General features: G+C 37.9%; 1 protein-coding gene across 7 annotated transcripts in view; it reads left to right on the top strand.

The window, feature by feature from the left end:
- TNNI3K (TNNI3 interacting kinase) overlaps positions 1-17,998 on the top strand; it is a 283,823-nt gene that overhangs the window by 220,514 nt on the left and 45,311 nt on the right. For 4 of the 7 annotated variants that reach the window (XM_047083660.1, XM_047083665.1, XM_047083663.1 and 1 more), the window contains 2 exons: positions 6,656-6,715; positions 9,774-9,943. In XM_047083660.1, coding sequence (XP_046939616.1) covers positions 6,656-6,715; positions 9,774-9,943 — 230 coding nt within the window. Of the gene's footprint in view, positions 1-6,655; positions 6,716-9,727; positions 9,944-17,998 lie in introns of those variants that run through there. The other 3 variants (XM_047083664.1, XM_047083666.1, XM_047083662.1) reach the window with 3 other exon arrangements.

Here is a 17,998-nt window from a genome sequence, read left to right as displayed (position 1 = left end):
GTGTGCAGAAGTTAATCTCAGGCACTGAATCTTACATAAGTACAAGCAAATTATTCTGTACAGATTTAGATGCCATACTTAGAAAGGGAGTCTGGAGGAGCATTAAGATCACAAGCTCTACCTAGCTTTGAATTCAGTTCTGCTCTTTACTGACGATAGTATCTTAGGTAAATTACTTCTTTTTTCTTTTATGCCTTTTCATGTTTGAAATAGAAATAATAACAAATGTTTACATTATAGAGCATATTGTAAAAATTCAATAGAATGCCCTATTTAATAAATGTCAAATTCTACCATTATTTTTATGCTCTTTCAGCCCTCCAATGAAATGTTAACATAATTTGGATATAATATTCCCCAAAGCCTATTTATTTATAATGTATCCTCTGACTGATTTGGGGAGGGGGAGAATATGAAACACATTTTATAATAAAAAAAACTCTCTATATGATAACATAGTTTGTGAATTAAATAAAATGTAAATAAAACATAAAATCATTAATTCTGTCATTCGTTCAACAATATATATTGAATGCCTTCTGTATTCTGGACACTGCTAACATCAGTGGGAATAATGTAGTGACAACAGTAAATCCCTGCCCTCATGGGGCAGACATTCCATAAGAGATATAAACGACAAATAAAGAAATATGAAAATGGGTATTAAGTCATCTGGTAATAAGAGCTATGAAATAAATCAAGCGAAAAAGGGAGCAGATAGCACTGGCTTGGGGGTTCTAAATATGGTGAACAAGGGAAAACTCTGATAAAGTAGCGTTTGAACAAAGACCTGGAGGAGGTGAAGGCACTGGTCAGTTCTGGTAGAGAGAATAGAGAGAATACTGAAAGCAAAAGTCCATGGGAGCCCGGTGTGCTTGGCCTGAGGAGGTCAGCGTGACCAAGAACACAGTAGGAAGGGAAGGTCAGGCAGTCTAAGTGCAGGCTATGTGTGCCTTACAGATGAATGTAAGGGTTTAGATTTTTATCCAGATCAGATGAGTATAATTGGAGTCTTTTATGAGTGATATTACTTGATCTGTAGTACATTTTTAAATGATTATTTTGGCTACTGTGTTGGTTACTCTAGCTTTGTAATATAGTTTGAAATCAGGCAGCATGAGGCCTCCAGCTTTGTCCTTTTTCAAGATTGTGTTGGCTATTTGGAGTGTTTTGTGGTTTCATACAAATTTTAGGATCATTTGTTCCATTTTCATGGAAATACGCCTTTGGAATTTTGGTAAGGATTGCACTGAATCCATAGATTGCTTTAGGTAGTATGGACATGTTAACAATATGAATTTGTCCAATCCATGAGCACAGAATATCTTTCCATTTATTTGTGTATTTTTCAATCTCTTTCATCAACATCTTATAGTTTTCAGTGTACAGATCTTTCACCTCCTTAGTCAAATTTATTCCTAAGGGTCTTACTCTTTTCAACATAAGTAAAAATGGTTTTGTTTTCTTAATTTCGCTTTCTGACAGTCCATCACTAGTGTATAGAAATGTAACAGACTTTTGTACATTTGGTTTTGTATCTTGCAACGTCACTGGATTTTCTTATCAGTTCTAACAGTTTTTTGGTGGAGTCTCAAGGGTTTTCTGTCACGCCATCTACATGTAATATCATGCCATCTATAAATGCCTTTTATTTCTTTTTCTTGCCTAATTACTCTAGCTAGGACTCCCAATAAATACTAGGTTGAATAAAAGTGGCAAGAGTGGCATTCTTGTCTTATCCCTGATCTGAGAGGAAAAGCATTGAGTTTTTCACCATTGAGTATTATGTTAGCTGTAGGTTGGCTATCTTGTTGAGAATACTTTTGATAGGCAAAGAACAGAAGCAGCAAAAGTAGTTACAATGCAACTATACAACTACAAGAAAGAGATGATGATGGTTTAGATGAAAAATAGAGGGAGATTATGGATAATTTTTTATTATGATGCAATTTAATGTAACAAATTTGAGCTCAGACAAGCTATCCTGTGCAATGGAACATGTGAGGTAATCAGGAATAAATAAGGCATTGCTTATTCTCAAAGCGCTTTCTAGTTAGTGACATAAACACATAAATACCTAGTTATAACACAAGGAAGAATGAAGTAAATCTAAACAAAGTTGCAAAATTAATGTTTGGAATCACTTGAACACTTAACGAAGGATGTATCTTGTGAGTTGGGCCTTGAAGAGGGCAGAGGATTTGTACAGGCAGAGAATAAGAGTTAGATAATTCTAGTCTGAGAAAATAGTAACAATGTCCTACATTAGGCAAAAGACCTAATGTCAGTTCATTTTTTTAAGCCTACCTGAGCTGCTTAGTCAACCCCATGCATATGTGGTCCAGAGGTCAGCCAGAGATTTAAACAGAGTTTATATGCAGATCCTGGGGCTCCCTTTCTCAGACTCTTTTCTTCCAGAATCTCCCCTCATTTTCTAGCAGGATTCTAGGATGGCCACCAAGATCCCTGCCCCCTGGTATACGTGCCAAGGATAATCCCCTCCCCTTAAATATGGGCAGAACTCATGAATATGATGAAATATTACTCCTATAATTATGTTTCTTCATATGGCAAAAGGAAAAGCATCCTAGGTAGGCCTGATCTAATCAGATGAACCCTTTAAGAGCAGAGAATGTTTCTCCAGTTGTCACAGAGGAAGAAGAGAAACATGTCCTTGCTGGCCAGGAAGAAAACAAATGGCCATGTTGTGAATGACTTAATAGGGACCATGTGGCAAGAAACTGCATTCTCCAGAATCTGAGTCATCCCTGAATTACTATTGGCAAGAAAACAGCAACCTGAGTCATACAACCACAAGGAAATGAATTCTTAAAAAAAAAAAAAAAATTAACATGTATTTATCTTTGAGAGACAGAGAGAGAAAAGCATGAGCAGGGGAGGGGCATAGAGAGAGGGAGACACAGAATCCAAAGCGGGCTCCAGGCTCTGAGCTGTCAGCGCAGAGTCTGACACGGGGCTCATACTTGTGAACCATGAGATCATGACCTGAACTGAAAAGTCAGACGCCCAACCAACTGAGCCACCCAGGAGCCCCTGAAATTATTTCTTCAATAACCAGTGATCTTAGAAGAGGTCTTGAGCCTCAGATGAGAATCACAGTGCTAGCTGACACCTTGATTTTAGTCTGGTGAGACCCTGAGCAAAGGACCCAGTTATTTTGCACTCAACTCCTAACCCATGGAAACTGTAAGATAATAAATGGGTATCGTTTTAAACCAACTAAATTTGTGATAACTTGTTATAAAACCATAGCTAAAAAACTTTGATTGCCCTGAATTTTATCTTCTGGTTTTTTAAGCAACCAAGCCTGCAGGCTTTCATAAGAATTTTAATTGTTCCCTAAGACGTAGATGAGGTCTGCCCTTAGGGTAGGTGTTGTAAAAAAATTTTTAAAGCGTTAAACTTACTACATGCCTTTCCTTTTTTCTAATTGACTCCCCTCCAGAATCCACCAGCTTTTGTTCCCTCTCTTCTGCCTTCAGGTAGCTGTCTTTTATATTTAGTCCAGAGTTTACAGCTGTCTGGGGGAGGGTCCATCTGCTATAAATGCTATCTGACCATTCAGTTTCTGGATACCCTTTGAAAGCAGAATGAATGTGATTTCCTGGTAGATTAGGAGCAAGAGTATGACAAAGAAAGAAATTAGAGATTAGTCTATGGTTTTTGGCCTCTGTAAGTGAAAGGATGGTGTTGCCATTTACTGAAGCAGGGAAGACTATAAATATAAGAAATTGCATATGTGAATTTAGCCTAGGGAGTGTACTGGGCTAGATATAGATATTTGGGAGTTGTTTTTTAAAACCATGAGACAGAATTAAACCCTCAACAAATTAACTCTAAAGATAGATGAGAAGAGACCCAAAGCCTGAGTCCTGGTGCAATCCAGAATTTAAAGATAAAGAAGAAAAGCAAAATTAACAGAGGAGACTGAGAAAGAGCAAGTGAGAGAAGAGAAAAATAGTGAGAAGTAGTGACCTTAAATCCTATTAAAGAATGTTTCAGGCATAAATGAATGATTATCTGTATTTAATGCAGTGCCAAATAGGCTGAGCTTTGAAACTTAACCTTTGAATTTAGCAATGTGGAGACAGGTCTTTGTATCCTAAACAAGAGCAGGGTTAGCAAAGTGTTACAGGAGAAAACGTGATTTGGGTGGAGGTCACATGGAAGGAATAAAGTAAAAGACTGTGAATTTAGGCAATTCTTTTGAGCAATTTTGGCGAATACAGAAAATGGAGTACTAGCTTGAGGAAGAAGTGGAGTCAAGAGTTTTATTTTGTTGCTTATTTGTTTTTAAGATGGAAGAATTAATAGTATGTTGGGATTAAATAAAAGAAACATTGGTGATGCAAGAAAAGTAGAAGGGAAAATTATTGTTAGAGCAATGCCCTTGAAGATAGGCAGGGATAAGAATTGGCCTCAGATAGAATCAGGCAAAATTCATCCATAAAAGTGGGACTGAAGGCAAATTATGTGAATTTAGGCATTGGTGAGTGGTCAATGTAGTAGTGGGAATTAGACATTTGAGGAAAGAGGAGAAGGTACAAGACAGGTCTGGAGTGTGGAAGAGTGAGTGAACTAAAAATGTGTAATCTCCCAAGGGAGTACTGAGGGTGCACTTGAGGTTAGAGTGAAATGATTTTTTTTTTTTTTGTTGAGAAAGAAAAAGAGAGAGAGAGAGAGTGCACACATGTGTGGGCGAGGGGCAGAGAGAGAAGCGGGGGGTGACGGGATTCGAAGCAGGCTCTACAGTGACAGCAGAGAACCTGACGTGGGGCTTGAACTCACAAACCATGAGATTATGACTTGAGCTGAAGTTGGACACTTAACCAACTGAGCCACCCAGGCGTCCCTAGAGGGACATGATTTTGAAGTAAGTCCAGTCAGGATGGATTCATTCAAGATTGGGATTTTTCCCAATACTGTATAAAAGGCATGATAAGGCAAGGGAGTTGAGGTAGTATGGAAGACAGTGATTATGATTGCCAGTGAAGTCTAAGCTAAGCACAGGAAGAAACAAGGTGACTAAATGACAGTGAAAAGATGGTAAGATGAACAAAAAATAGGGGAGATTAGATGAAAAGTAGGTAGATAGATATGGACGTATGTATGTACATAGAAAATATTAGCAAAAACATGTTTTTTTAAGGCTGAGTGATAGATACATGAAGGTTTATTGAATTGTTCTCTCATACTTTAGGGTATATTTGAAAATGTTCACAATAAAACATTGGTTTCTTAAAGTGGTAAGATGGTTTGTGTAGTTAAAGATTGTTGGAGTCAGGGTTTCAGAAGAAGTAAGCTAGAAAGAAAGGAGATATAGAGCCAAGATAGTGATCTGATGGAAATTGACAGATTGGAGACACTGAAGGGTTGCAGATCTTGTTAGTAACAGGGTCTATCTAGGGAGCTATGTGACTACCTACCAGGAAGGTGGGGTGTAAGATCAAGGCAGAAGAGGAGACAAAGGAACCCAGAGGTCAGACTATTGTGATGATGAGCTACATGGATATTAAAAGCACTAAGTAGTGTTAGCATGGCAGGAAGCCAAACACTAAAGCCTTCAAAGAATGGGGGAGAATGACTGGTGGGAGAGCTTGATGAACCGGTGGTTTTTAGAGGAGAAACCATTCGGAAGTTGCAGGAATAGTAAGGAAGACCCAGAACTCTACTCACCCCATCACCTCCCCCACCAACCAGAAGGTACCAGGAATATGCAAGATAAAACAGCTTCCACTTGAGTGGGCTCTAGGGGAAGTAGTGTCCTCAGGGGAGGGCTAGATATTAAGGGAGAAATTGTTCTACTAAGAATCTAAATTAGTCAGTTACTGCACCTGAATGTTAAATTGGGCTATCCACCTCCTGGCAGTAAAAGTTACATAAAGGAGAAATGATAGGTTATATAGTCCTTAGGATCTGACAAAAGGAGGCATATAATTTCTTCCAAAGAGAACAACACTTTCTAAAATTCCCAGAATTTTTTTCATAGATCCATAATCATTTTTGTATCCCTAGCAACTAGAACAAAGTTTGGAATATGATCAGAATACAGTAAATGTTTGTTTAAGCAGACTCATCTGACACAGAAGTTCATAACGAACAATGTCTTTAAGGGCAGGTTTTTTAATATAAAAAGCTTATCTTAACCCTAAAATAGGATATAGTCACAAGGTTTCTATTGATCTTAGCTTTGAATCTGAGGTGGCATTTTTCAAAAATGAAGCTAATTATAAAATTTGCTTTAGTCGTTCTTTTCCTACAGACACATTGTACAGTATATCATAAGGCACTGAGATAGTTAACAGTTTTTAGTATTCACTTTTATTCTTTCATTTTGAGGAGGAAAACCTGCCATTTAAAAGCATGCAAAGCTAATTAAAGCTTTTCCACTATTTCATTATCTGAATGTAGTTGCAAATTCTGACTTAAAACTCTTATCAGAAGGAGACTCAACATCCCTCCCTGAACAGCAAATGAACATTCAATTAACACTTCAATACAAGTGTATTTTAAATAAAAATATACTTTATTGTTAATCTCATTCTTTACAAATGCAAATACCCAATTTTAAAATCCAAAGAGAGTTGCCTCCCTTTTATTCTTTGGGGGAAAAAAGTCTTTTCTTTATTTACAGGGAAGACCCGAATTTTCTGAAGTTGTTACCAAGTTAGAAGAGTGTCTCTGCAACATTGAGGTAAGAACTTTAGCTTCTGAAATATGTCCATAAAAAAAGTCTTGAGTATCCAAGGGTTTTGGGGAATAAGTAAGATGGTGCTTCTAGAAAGATAGTAGGTATGGAGGTCTATAACTTCATTCATATTTTTAACCTGTTCATTAAGTTTCTAGGGTGGACTAACTGAATCTATAGGGATAAAAACAAATCCAGCATGAATCTAGGCCTTTCCAACAAATAATCAGTCAGGCAAATGGACACAGATATGCCCAGCTTTAAAATTAATATGTAAAAACTTGAAAATACAGTAGTGACCCCTGGGGGGCTCAGTCCCTTAAGCATCTGACTCTTGATGCAGCTTATGTCCTGATCTCATGGTTTGTGAGATCAATAGAGCCTGCTTGGGATTCTCTCTCCCTCTCCCTGTCCTCCTCCCGTGCTTGCTTGCAAGTGCATGCAATACGTTAGAAGTTAATTGTTTAAATCAACTTTTTTCTATACAAAAACTCCTATATACAGTGAAACATAAATTAAATTTTAAGCCACTGTGTATTTATGCTCAATAAGAAAGGGAAAATTATCACTAAAATTAGTGCATAAATTAATTGGGATGCATTGCTTTTATACCACACATATGTTGCATAAAGTGATATATGTTGGTAATCAGGCTAATGGAATTTTCTTCCCTTAATATCAAGGAGCTGTTTGCTTTAATTTTCTCTCTAATTGCCTTAATTTTCTATACACCTGGTCAGAAGATAGGATTTGAAAATAAGTAAGGAAGCTAAAACATGAGCACTAATTCAAAAATAATAATATATTCCCAAGGCAAATGAATGCTGCAAGAGAGGGGGGTGGATATCACACATATAGGCTCATATATACATATGCATATGAAGGGAAGGGCCAAAACAGGGGAAACAGCATCAACCCGAGATTGCACAGTGAAATTCCAAAGTGGAACCATCCCACTTTTTTTCCCTAAAAAAAAAAAAAATCTCAACTTAGTGTCATTAGAACCCAGTTTATCGGGAAAGGGTTCCAGGTCTTCACTTACAGCCTGGAGTGAATGGCTCTGTCTCATAACTCTTTACCAGAACTTCTAAAAAGGAAGCCTTGTATGTAGGAAGTAGCTTCAGTCTCTGGACATTAAACTTTCATTCCTTTCTCTTCGGTCCTGAAACATATATATTTGGTGGGGCTTCAGCAGCCCCTACCAACAAGAGAATCTGCCAGAGGCCTTGAATGTTGAAAGACACTTTTAAGGCTTGAGTTCCAAGTGTCCCCTCACTCGGGACCTTTGAGTTTCCCAGGGCAAAACTGCTGGGGATATAGCCAATTAGATGAAAGAGATATCCAAGTCTGGGGAATATATCCAATTAGATGAAAGAGTGGATTCCAGAAACAAGAGACAATGGTAGGACTTCCTAAACTAGTTTGTCTTCTTATACTGACCAAGCCTCTTAGCACAATCTCCCTTCATAGAGAAGATGAATAACTATATGCAAGAGAACTTGCTGGACTGGGTTGTACTAAATAATGGACCCAAATCAGCTTTCAGGGGCTTGGTTTGTGGAATTCCATATCTCAGAAGATAAAATGATGGGACATGTCTAACAAGAATCAGTATAACATCACACACCAGGGTCAAAGAAACAACAGTAAGAATATCAAATGATGGAGATATGGTTTAGGAGCATCATGAATGTCAATGGATAACAAACTCTGTGGGAGTTAGAATGTGAAGTAGCTGTCTTGCTACAGAATAAGGATGGGATTATTCCTCTCTCTTCTGAGATAGCCAAACAAAATAGTACCCAGTTTCGTCCTTTTAAAAGGATAATTATAACTGGAACGCAAATTTTAGGGGAGAGATATCAGAATGATGAATGGATTGAAGTCATGTATGTAAGAACCAATTAGAGGAACCAGGGGTGTTTGTCCCAGAGAAGAGAAAATCAGGATGAGTCCAAGAGCTGTTTTTTAAACATCTGAAAAATGATCACATGCAAAGGGATTGGCCTTGTTCTCTATGGGCCAACAGATAGAAATGAAGGGTAATTAAGGTTTTTGTTTTGTTTTGTTTTGTTTTGTTTTGTTTTAATGAGAAAGACCTTTTTCTAATTGTCAGATCTGTCCTAAGATAAATGAACAGATCTGGAGGCAAGTGAGTTCCCCATCACTGGAAGCTCCCCATCAGCTTGCATAGCTAACTTGGAAAAGAGGCACGGAAAAGATGCAATCATTGAAGAGTTTGAAGGTTCATTTCAACACTGACATCACATGATTCTCAGAGCTTTACTTAGAAATGCCTTGGCTACTGTGAAGAGCCTAGAATTTACATATATTATATTTTTAAACCCAAACCTACAGTCTACATGTCTTAGGAAATTATAATGTCAAAGCACTAATGTTCTCAGTTGGGTTAGGTAAAGTGCATAAACAGCAAGGTCGTCAGAAATTCAAGAAAACTACTCTCCTATTTTTTCTCTACTCCTTCTCATTTTCTTCCCTCAATACTCTTCTATTTTCTAGCTACATTTAACTATTTGTAACTATTTTTAAAAATTCTCTCCCAAAGACTCTCTTTAGTCCTCATGCTTGCCAGACATTAAAGCATCCTTCATTTTATAAAATGGATGTATTCTTGGAAAAGTGTATAAATTCATTTTATGTAAAGGAAATAATTTCGTATAAAGGGGATAATTTTAAGCTACAACTTAAAGGAACTCTGCCATGAATCTTATCGCCATTGTGAAAAATGTAATCTTTTAGCCATTAAATAATCACCTTTTAAATATCTATTTTATGAATCTGATTTGAGCCTACCATGTTTTCTGAAAGATGAGTGTAAGTTTAAAGGGCCAGCTCTCAGCATAGAACTGGGTCAAAAAAGTAAATTAAGTGAGCCATGTGTTGCCATCAGAGGCCGATAGGAAAAGCCAGAAGCAAGCTGAGATGAATAGAAATTAAAAATGAGAAATCCTAGAATAGAAAGCTAAAATAAATCTATATTCTATTCTTTGCCCTAAGCCTGTTGGTTTTATTAAAGGATTGAAACTACCCCTTCTTCACTCAGCTGATGTCTCCCGCATCAAGTAACAGCAGTGGGTCTCTGTCACCTTCCTCTTCTTCTGACTGCCTGGTGAGCCGTGGAGGGCCTGGCCGGAGCCATGTGGCAGCTTTACGAAGTCGTTTTGAGTTGGAATATGCTCTAAATGCAAGGTCCTATGCTGCCTGGTCCCAAAGGTGAGTAGCAATCTAAGCAACAATCTCACAGTCCAGATGAATTCCAGAATCTCATCAAGATTGTTATCTGATGTGGTTAGTATCAATGGGGGGGTTTACCACCCCATGCCAAACTTTGAAGTAAGAGGGTTTAGCCCATTTTTCTTATAATATTATATTAATATTATGGGACCAAAAAATAGGAATTCTGTTATTTGTTAGTTTAGTAATTCTAAGTTTCAAGTAACAGCAGTTAACTCTAGCTTAAGTAAGAATTGTGTAGCTACAGCAACAAAGGGAATTTATTGAAAGTATTTTGTGGTTATCTTATGGAATCCAAGGAAGAATTCCTTGTGTGGCAACCAAGAAACAGCTTTAGGATCTGAGCACCAAAGGTTCAGCACACTGAGGATTACTCTATGACCCAGCAATTCCACTCCTAGGTATATACCCTAAAGAATTGAAAACAAGTACTCCAACAAATACTTGTACTCAAATGTTTAGAGCAGTCTTATTCACAATAGCCAAAAGGTGGAAACAATCCAAATATCCATTAACAGATGAGCAGATAAACAAAATGTGGTACGCACACAATAAGATGTTCTTCAGTCATGCTACAACATGGATGAACCTTGAAAACTTGCCTTCATTGGAAAGACACCAAGCACAAAGACCACATGTTATATGATCCTATTTATATGAATATTCAGAATAAGTGTGTGAGTCAATTCAGGCTGCCATAACAAGATACCACAGACTGGATGGTTTAAATAAGAGAAATTTACTTTTTCACCAGGGGAGACTGAAAGTCTGAGATTAGGGTGCCAACATGGTCAGACTCCAGTGGGAATTACAGATGCTCATCTTCCTTGCTCACAGATGGCCTTCTTCTCACTGTGCTCTCACATGGCAAAGAGAGCTCTGCAATTTTCACCTTTTTATAAGGGCACCAGTCCTGTAGGATCAGGACATCACTCTTCTGACCTCATTTAAACTTAATCACCTCCTTAAAAGCCCCATCTCCAGTATCCTCACATAAGGGGTTAGTGCTTCAACATACGAATTAGGTGGGAGGGTGACACAACTCAATCCATAATAGGTAATATGTAAACCCATTATAAAAAAAAGAAAAGATCAGATTGGTAGTTGCCAGAGGCTGGGGTGGGGATGGGAAATTAGGAATAAAGGCTTAATGAGTACAGGGTTTTGTTTCGGGGTGATGAAAATATTTTGGAACTAGATAGAGGTCATTGTAAAACACTGTGAATGCACTAAATGTCACCAAATTGTTTACCTTAACATGGTTAATTACATTTATATGAACTTTACCTTAAAAGAGAGAGAGAGAGAGAAACTAAAGGAGCAAGTCAGAAAAAGAGGGAAAAAAAGTTCAACATTCTTCCATAGCAAGCTCTGCCATTTACACGCCCCTGTTCCTCTCAATAGGAGATCTTTTTGTCTCTCAGCTTAATTGTAAAGCTTCAAGAAGAGATATATTAGTTATGTAGTGCCATAATAATTCTTTATAAAATGCATACCAAAATTCAACAATATTTGATCATAAGCTTTTATTTCTTGCTCATGTGCCTGTGAACTGCTTATTGGTGGGCTTGACTCTGAGCACAGATTTTATCCAGGGCTATTCCACATGTCTTTCTCTGTCCTCAGACCAGCAGCTACCTGAGACATGTTCTTCTCATGGACAAAGGCTAGGAATTCAAGAAGACAGACCCAGCTTCACATGCTCATTTAAAGCCTATGTTCAAGTTGCATCCTATGGCATTCTATGGGCCAGCTCTAGGGGCAAGTCACATAGCTGAGTCCAACATCCAGTAGGAAGAGAAAATATATATGCACAGCCTCTAATAGAAAGAACTGAAAAGTCACATGACAAAAGGCATAGATACAGAAACCATAATGAATTAAGAATAAATGGAGTCTGCCATGAGAGAGAGAATGTGATTGGCCTTTTTTGGATCAAATGGCCCCTGCTGGTATAAGCAACATGATTGGAGTGGCAGTGGGGTCATATTTCATTAATATAAGCATGGCTGCCGGGAACCCCTGTTCTGGATGGGAAACAGAAAAGGCATTTACTTGTAAGCTGAATGGATACCCTACTGCATATATACTGCAACCTATGGAAATCTGAAAAAAAATGGCTTAAAATATCTGTTCTTCTGCATGAGCTCCTGAGCATTTACACATGAGCTGCTCTACGTGTATACTCAGGCACACATATAAATGCCTACACACTCACTCACACTCTCCATCATCAGAGTAAGAAATTTTACCCTGAAGATGGAGAAGGATTATCTGGAGTTATCAAGGATCTTATACCATACACAAATTGCTTATGTTGCTTTTTTAGCTGTAGTTATTATATTCTAGGTCTAACAAAAGAGTGGCAGCTACAGCTATGAAGAGATGGGAATCTGAATCATGAAGCCTTTAATCTACAGAATGTCATAAAATTAAGTATCAGCAGGTTGATTGATAACCAGGCAAACTGGACACAATTCTTTATTAGATTCCAGTCTCATATAATTTCATAAAGGGCCCATAGGCCAAGATTAGATTAGGCTCAGTCGCAGCATTGTCTTCTAGTTCCATTTGGTCTTCCTACTCTTTACTTGTGGTTTTAAAATGAATTCTCTGAATGGTCAGATTTTGATATTTCCAAAGCACAGTCACCTGAAGTATGTCTACTCTGAGGCAAAGGTTAAGAGGATAAGTTGTGGAGTCATACAGACTGAGGTTCACTCTCAGCTTTGCTATTTACCAGCCCAATGACCTTAGGCACGTTTCTTAAGTCTTATACATAAAATAGAGATAATAACACCAGCTGTTAGGATTGTTATTGAGAGAGGCAGTATTGTCACAGGAGTGAGTGATTGATTAAAAGATGCCAGTAGACCCAAGCAAAAAATACAAGTTCCAGGAATGTAGGTAAGTCACACAATTTACAATACAGAGACAGCTACACAACATGGGAGGCACAGGTGTGCTCCCAATCGGGTGAGTTGGGGGTGGAGGGAATACAACTTCTCTGGCCTTCAAGAACCCCGAGAAATATACCACTGCTAATAAAACTGCTCAAATGGGGTGGGAAAAACCCATCAGGTTTTTTGAGATGTTCCTTTTGATAGTCTCATAAGATTTCTTCTACCTTTCTGGCCCTTCACAACTGTTGCAGAATTCTGCTAAATGGCTCTCTACTTGGTTCAGGTTTCTCTTAACAATGTAGTACATCCTGAGTATTTGCTGTGAGGGTGCATTGAATGTCAGTGTGTTAGCTGTACTATCCCTCCAGCAAGTTCAGTCTCTGGACTGCTTGAAATCAACTACAGAAATAAGTGAAGCATTTAGCTAAGCTGTCAGATTCACTAAAATAGGAATCATGTCTGTTTTATTCATAACTCTACCCCTAGTATCCAGCAGTATGGTTGGCATAAAGTCGATACATAGTAAATATTTGTTTCATAGATAAAGATTTGGATACATTGGCTCAACAAATTATAATTGTTATTAATTTTAAACATAATCAATGAAAAAGCTTTAATTTCTCTATGCTTTCCATTTATCCATTTATATACCTATCACTATTGAGTGCATGCTGCATGCTGGATGCTATTTTAGACACTGAGTTGTCATCTAAGTAAACCTTAGGAAGTAGGTATTCCAATTTTACAGATGAGGAAACTGAGGCTTAGAAAGGATAAGTCACTTTCCTGAGTTTATGGAGGCAGAGCTAGAATTCTCACCTAAGTCTCTTCTATGCTTACTGAATTTCTCTGGCACAGGAGTTGGCACTTTTCAGAAGCTTGATATATTTTGCCAATACTCATATTTGTTGGACTTCTTCCAGTTTCTTCTGGAAGTCGGTCAGGGAAAGAATTCAGCTACTTCTCCTAAGCCTGCCTTTTCAGCTTTTATATATGAAAGACAGAGCAAGTGAGACCAGAGATCAATAGGTTCTTAAAGTCAAAGAGCCTGAGGATACAGGAACTGATGGAGTAAGCCCAGCAGGGCCACAAGTTTAACAGCCTGCAAGACAGTGGCTCTCCACTCTGGCTGCACGTTAGAATCACCCGGGGAACTTTTACAAGTACCAATGCCCAGGACTAATTAAACCAAAACACATGGGGGTGTCACCCAGACGTCAGAAGCTTGTAACATCTCCCAGATGATTCTAATATATATCTCTGAGTATGAGAAGCACGCTAGAAGAGAATGCCACAGTGCTAACCTGTCAGTCACTCCAGGGGAAGGGGATACAACCAAGGGGATAAACAAGGAGAGGCAAGTGAGAGCAGAGGTGACCCAGCAGCTGTAACCAAAGGATATCGTTTTGAAGGTTGACTACCTGTGTGGCCTCTCCCAGAAATCCTTGCAGTGTGCTAGTGACTGCTGATCTAAGAGGCATCCTAACTCGTTAGAATCACACAGGTGGAATTTTTAGCCTGGCATCATGCTTTTAAGAGAATGGTGTAGTCCTAACTAATGTATGCTTCCAATTCTGGGTCTCACAGCCCTCAACAGTGCCTTTAAAATGGTGCATTTATTTTTCAGTTTTTGGTTATGAAGTTCATAGCCTGTACTTTTATGATGCATGATTTGGTGATGGCTTTGGTTGTTGTTCCTTTGCATATTTGTTTTTAATGATTATTGTTGTTCTTCCTAAAATAAATGTCAAGGTGGGAAATAGTCAGATATTTTTTCCACAGGTTATAGGGATTTGCCAGTTCCTACTGAAACCACAAATTGCTGAAATCTGAGATTGAGGAAGGCGCTTCTGAAGTACTGCCTCTTTTAAAATATTTTGTGTCTCTAGATATATTTGGAAAACTAAGCATGTGGCACTTGCTCCTCCCACTGGGTATGAAATCTCTCCCATCTTGTACATGGATTACATCATGTAAATTTAGAAATGACAAAGTGATACACAACCTTTCAGATGCGAAAACCAATTAGTGTTTGTGTGGGGCTGGGCTCTGAGAATAGAACGCCACGACCTAGTTAGCTGTCCAGGAGAAGAAAACCAGAGATCCAGGGACTGCAACTGTAAAACAGATACATTTGGAATTAATTTTTCACATTACGAAAGGGTCCATCAAAAGGTTCCTTTAAATAGAAAGCTTGCCGAGTGCACTTGGAATGCAATTTGACTTATAAAAGTTGAATGTAAGTTATAAAATTTTAATTTACACATAGTTTTTCCAGAATGCAGCAATTGTGTAAGATGATAGCACCCTGAAACTGATGTTCCTGGGAGGAATGAAAAAAAAAAAAAAGGAGAGCGGTGAGAAGAGTGTGGCCATTTGCTGTTATGGAGCAGAAGGTTTATCAAGTACAAGCAATAGTGTCTCCTTCTTATCAGCAAAGGTCAACACTCTCTTTTTAATCTACCACCTCTCCTACATGAATCTTTGTACTGAACCTTCCCTCAGGCTCTTCGAATGTGCTCTTTCATTCTTTTCTTCATCCCCATTTCATCCCCAATTTATTTCCCTCACCAGCTCACCACAATCAGCAATCTCAACACTGTGCTCATGAGCACTTTCAGCTCCTCCTACCTTGCTTCTCTCGTCTTCATGAGTTTTCTTGTGATGTCATATTAACCCTCAGCTCCAACTCTCACACACACACAGACACACACACAGTTAACCCCCCAGTCCTTATGTCTCACATGACCATTCTTCTTCCTTTGTCTTTAACTTCTCTCCCCTTCCGGCTTTCTTCTGGCCTTAATCCACTTAACACTCTACTGCCAGCATGACCTTTCCTTCTGTAGAACTCCTGTTACATCATTACTCTACTTTGAAACCACCAATAATTCTCCATTACCTCTAAAATTAAGTGAAATTATGTCATCCCGGAATCCAAAATGATCAATGGTACGTTTTCCAGTTACACCTCCTGCTGAGTATCATATGTTCCAATGGTTCTAGGCAGAGAGTGATACGGTCACTTCTCTTCTCAAATGCATGCTAGGAGTTTGGGATCTGTGTGAGGCACTTTTTGGTATTCCCAGTGACTAAAGGAGGTGCAACCAGTGTTTAGTTTGGCTAAGGCCAGAGTATTGAACTTCCTACAATGTTTTGGACAATTCCACAAAATAAAGAATTATTCTGTACAGGGGTACCTGGGTGACTCAGTTGGTTAAGTGTCTCACTCTTGGTTTCAGCTCAGGTGAGAATCTTGTGGTTTGTGGGATCAAGCCCTGCATCAGGCCCTACATTGACAGCATTGAGCCTGCTTGGAATTGTCTCTCTCTCTCTCTCTCTCTCTCTCTCTCTCTCTCTCTCTCAAAATAAATAAACTTAAAAAAAATTATCCTGTATAAAATAGCAATAACATCCCCAGTAATGCACACTGTTAGACAAACTAGGAGTTCTACTATGTCCCATACATACCCTGTGTTGAACCTATTGTTAACCTATCCCCATACCCTGTATTTTTTAACCTTGACACCCCCCAATCTTGTCAAAGTATTAATAAGCCATCAGTAATATCTCAATCAGTTTAATCACTAGATCATAAGGGAGGCTTTTCTGGGGCTACCCCATCGCCACCCATGCCTTACTATGGGTCACAGAATTTTGTGCCACTTCATGCACTTACATGATTTTGTCTCATAATTATTTATTTTTTTATTCTCCATTAACCCATAAACACTTCTAGGACAAAAATTGTCTTCTCTTTTGTTTTTATTCAGATGCCTATAATATCTCTTTTATAATTTAACTGTGGATGGTGAATACTAAATATGTTTATTTATAATAAATTAGAGGAATCATTAGTAGGGCTATGAATGCCATGCTTTGTATTTCTGCATTTTAAGTGAGTAAAACTCTACCATTCAGAGTTTTTGGCCCCTACATTCCTATCAAGTTCAGATATGTTCTTATCCAAAAATAATGAACCGCCAAGTCATTCAGACCTCTTTCTATACCACTCTGTCACCATTAGAGTATTAAATGTCTACCCACATTTTTTAATGAACAAAAGAATAGAATGGAGGTACCTGAACTCTGTGAGGAGAGAAGTGACTGATCCATTCATTCCCAGTGTGTTTGTAAAAGAGAGAGATTGCTATGAGTTAAGGTATTTAGGAGAGGTCTCACTGAAGATGGAGATGTTGTCCAGGTATAAAGAGAACAGGATGAACAAACATGAAGTAATGATTATAAACTTTCTTTCCTTCTTTCCTGAAAAGAAGAAAAAAATAAGCATCCCTTCCCCAACTGATCTGTAACAGTAGTTCTTTTATTCATCAAGGATCTACATTTAGATAGATCTCTTTTCAGCTTTCATATTCTGTCCTATTGGAATATTTGTTTATCCCTATGTCAACAATTTACAATTTTAATTACAGTAACATTTTTAAAGTCTCGATATCTGGTAGGGCACGTCTCATCTTGGCAATTCTTGATTATTCTTGGATTTTTACTCTTCCATATAAATTTTATAATCAGCTTGCATTTTCCACACACAAAAAAATAAGATTTTGATTATATTTTTTTCAAGTTTATTTATTTTCTTTTAGTAATCTCTACACCCAACATGCAGCTCAAACTCACAACCCTGAGATCAAGAATCTCATGCTTTTCTGACTGGGCCAGCCAGGCACCCAAGATTATAGACATTTTAAAACTGTAGATCAATATTGGAAGATCTGACATCTTTATGATATTGGGTCTCCCTTCCCATGAACTTGGTGCATTTTTGCATTTATTTAAATGCTCTTTAAGATCTTGTAGTTAGATTTTATAATCTTCTCTGTAAGGTTCTTATATACTTTTTGTCATATTGATTGTTACATTCATTGATTGCTGAAATAATTGGAATTGTTATTTTACTCTCTCTAGTTTTTCTTTTTTCTCACCCTACCCTGTTTTTGTTTGTTTGTTTGTTTTTCTTTGGATTCTTTGAATATGCACTCTGTTTTTCGATTCTTGGTGGGCAGGCACCCTAGAACTTTAACATACTTAACAAGTTCTATAAATTTAATATATGTTATTAAAATAAAAGATCTCCCAAACAAAAGGTTTTAGAGCATTTTAGTTGCAAATC

The sequence above is a fragment of the Lynx rufus genome, unplaced genomic scaffold, assembly GCF_022079265.1.
Source record: "Lynx rufus isolate CCGP_SWC_20201006 ecotype Redwood Valley unplaced genomic scaffold, mLynRuf1.p SCAF_2, whole genome shotgun sequence".
In the NCBI taxonomy this organism is placed as follows: domain Eukaryota; kingdom Metazoa; phylum Chordata; class Mammalia; order Carnivora; family Felidae; genus Lynx; species Lynx rufus.
Note: the sequence above shows the minus strand (reverse complement) of the source record. Positions and strands in the feature narration are given on the sequence as shown.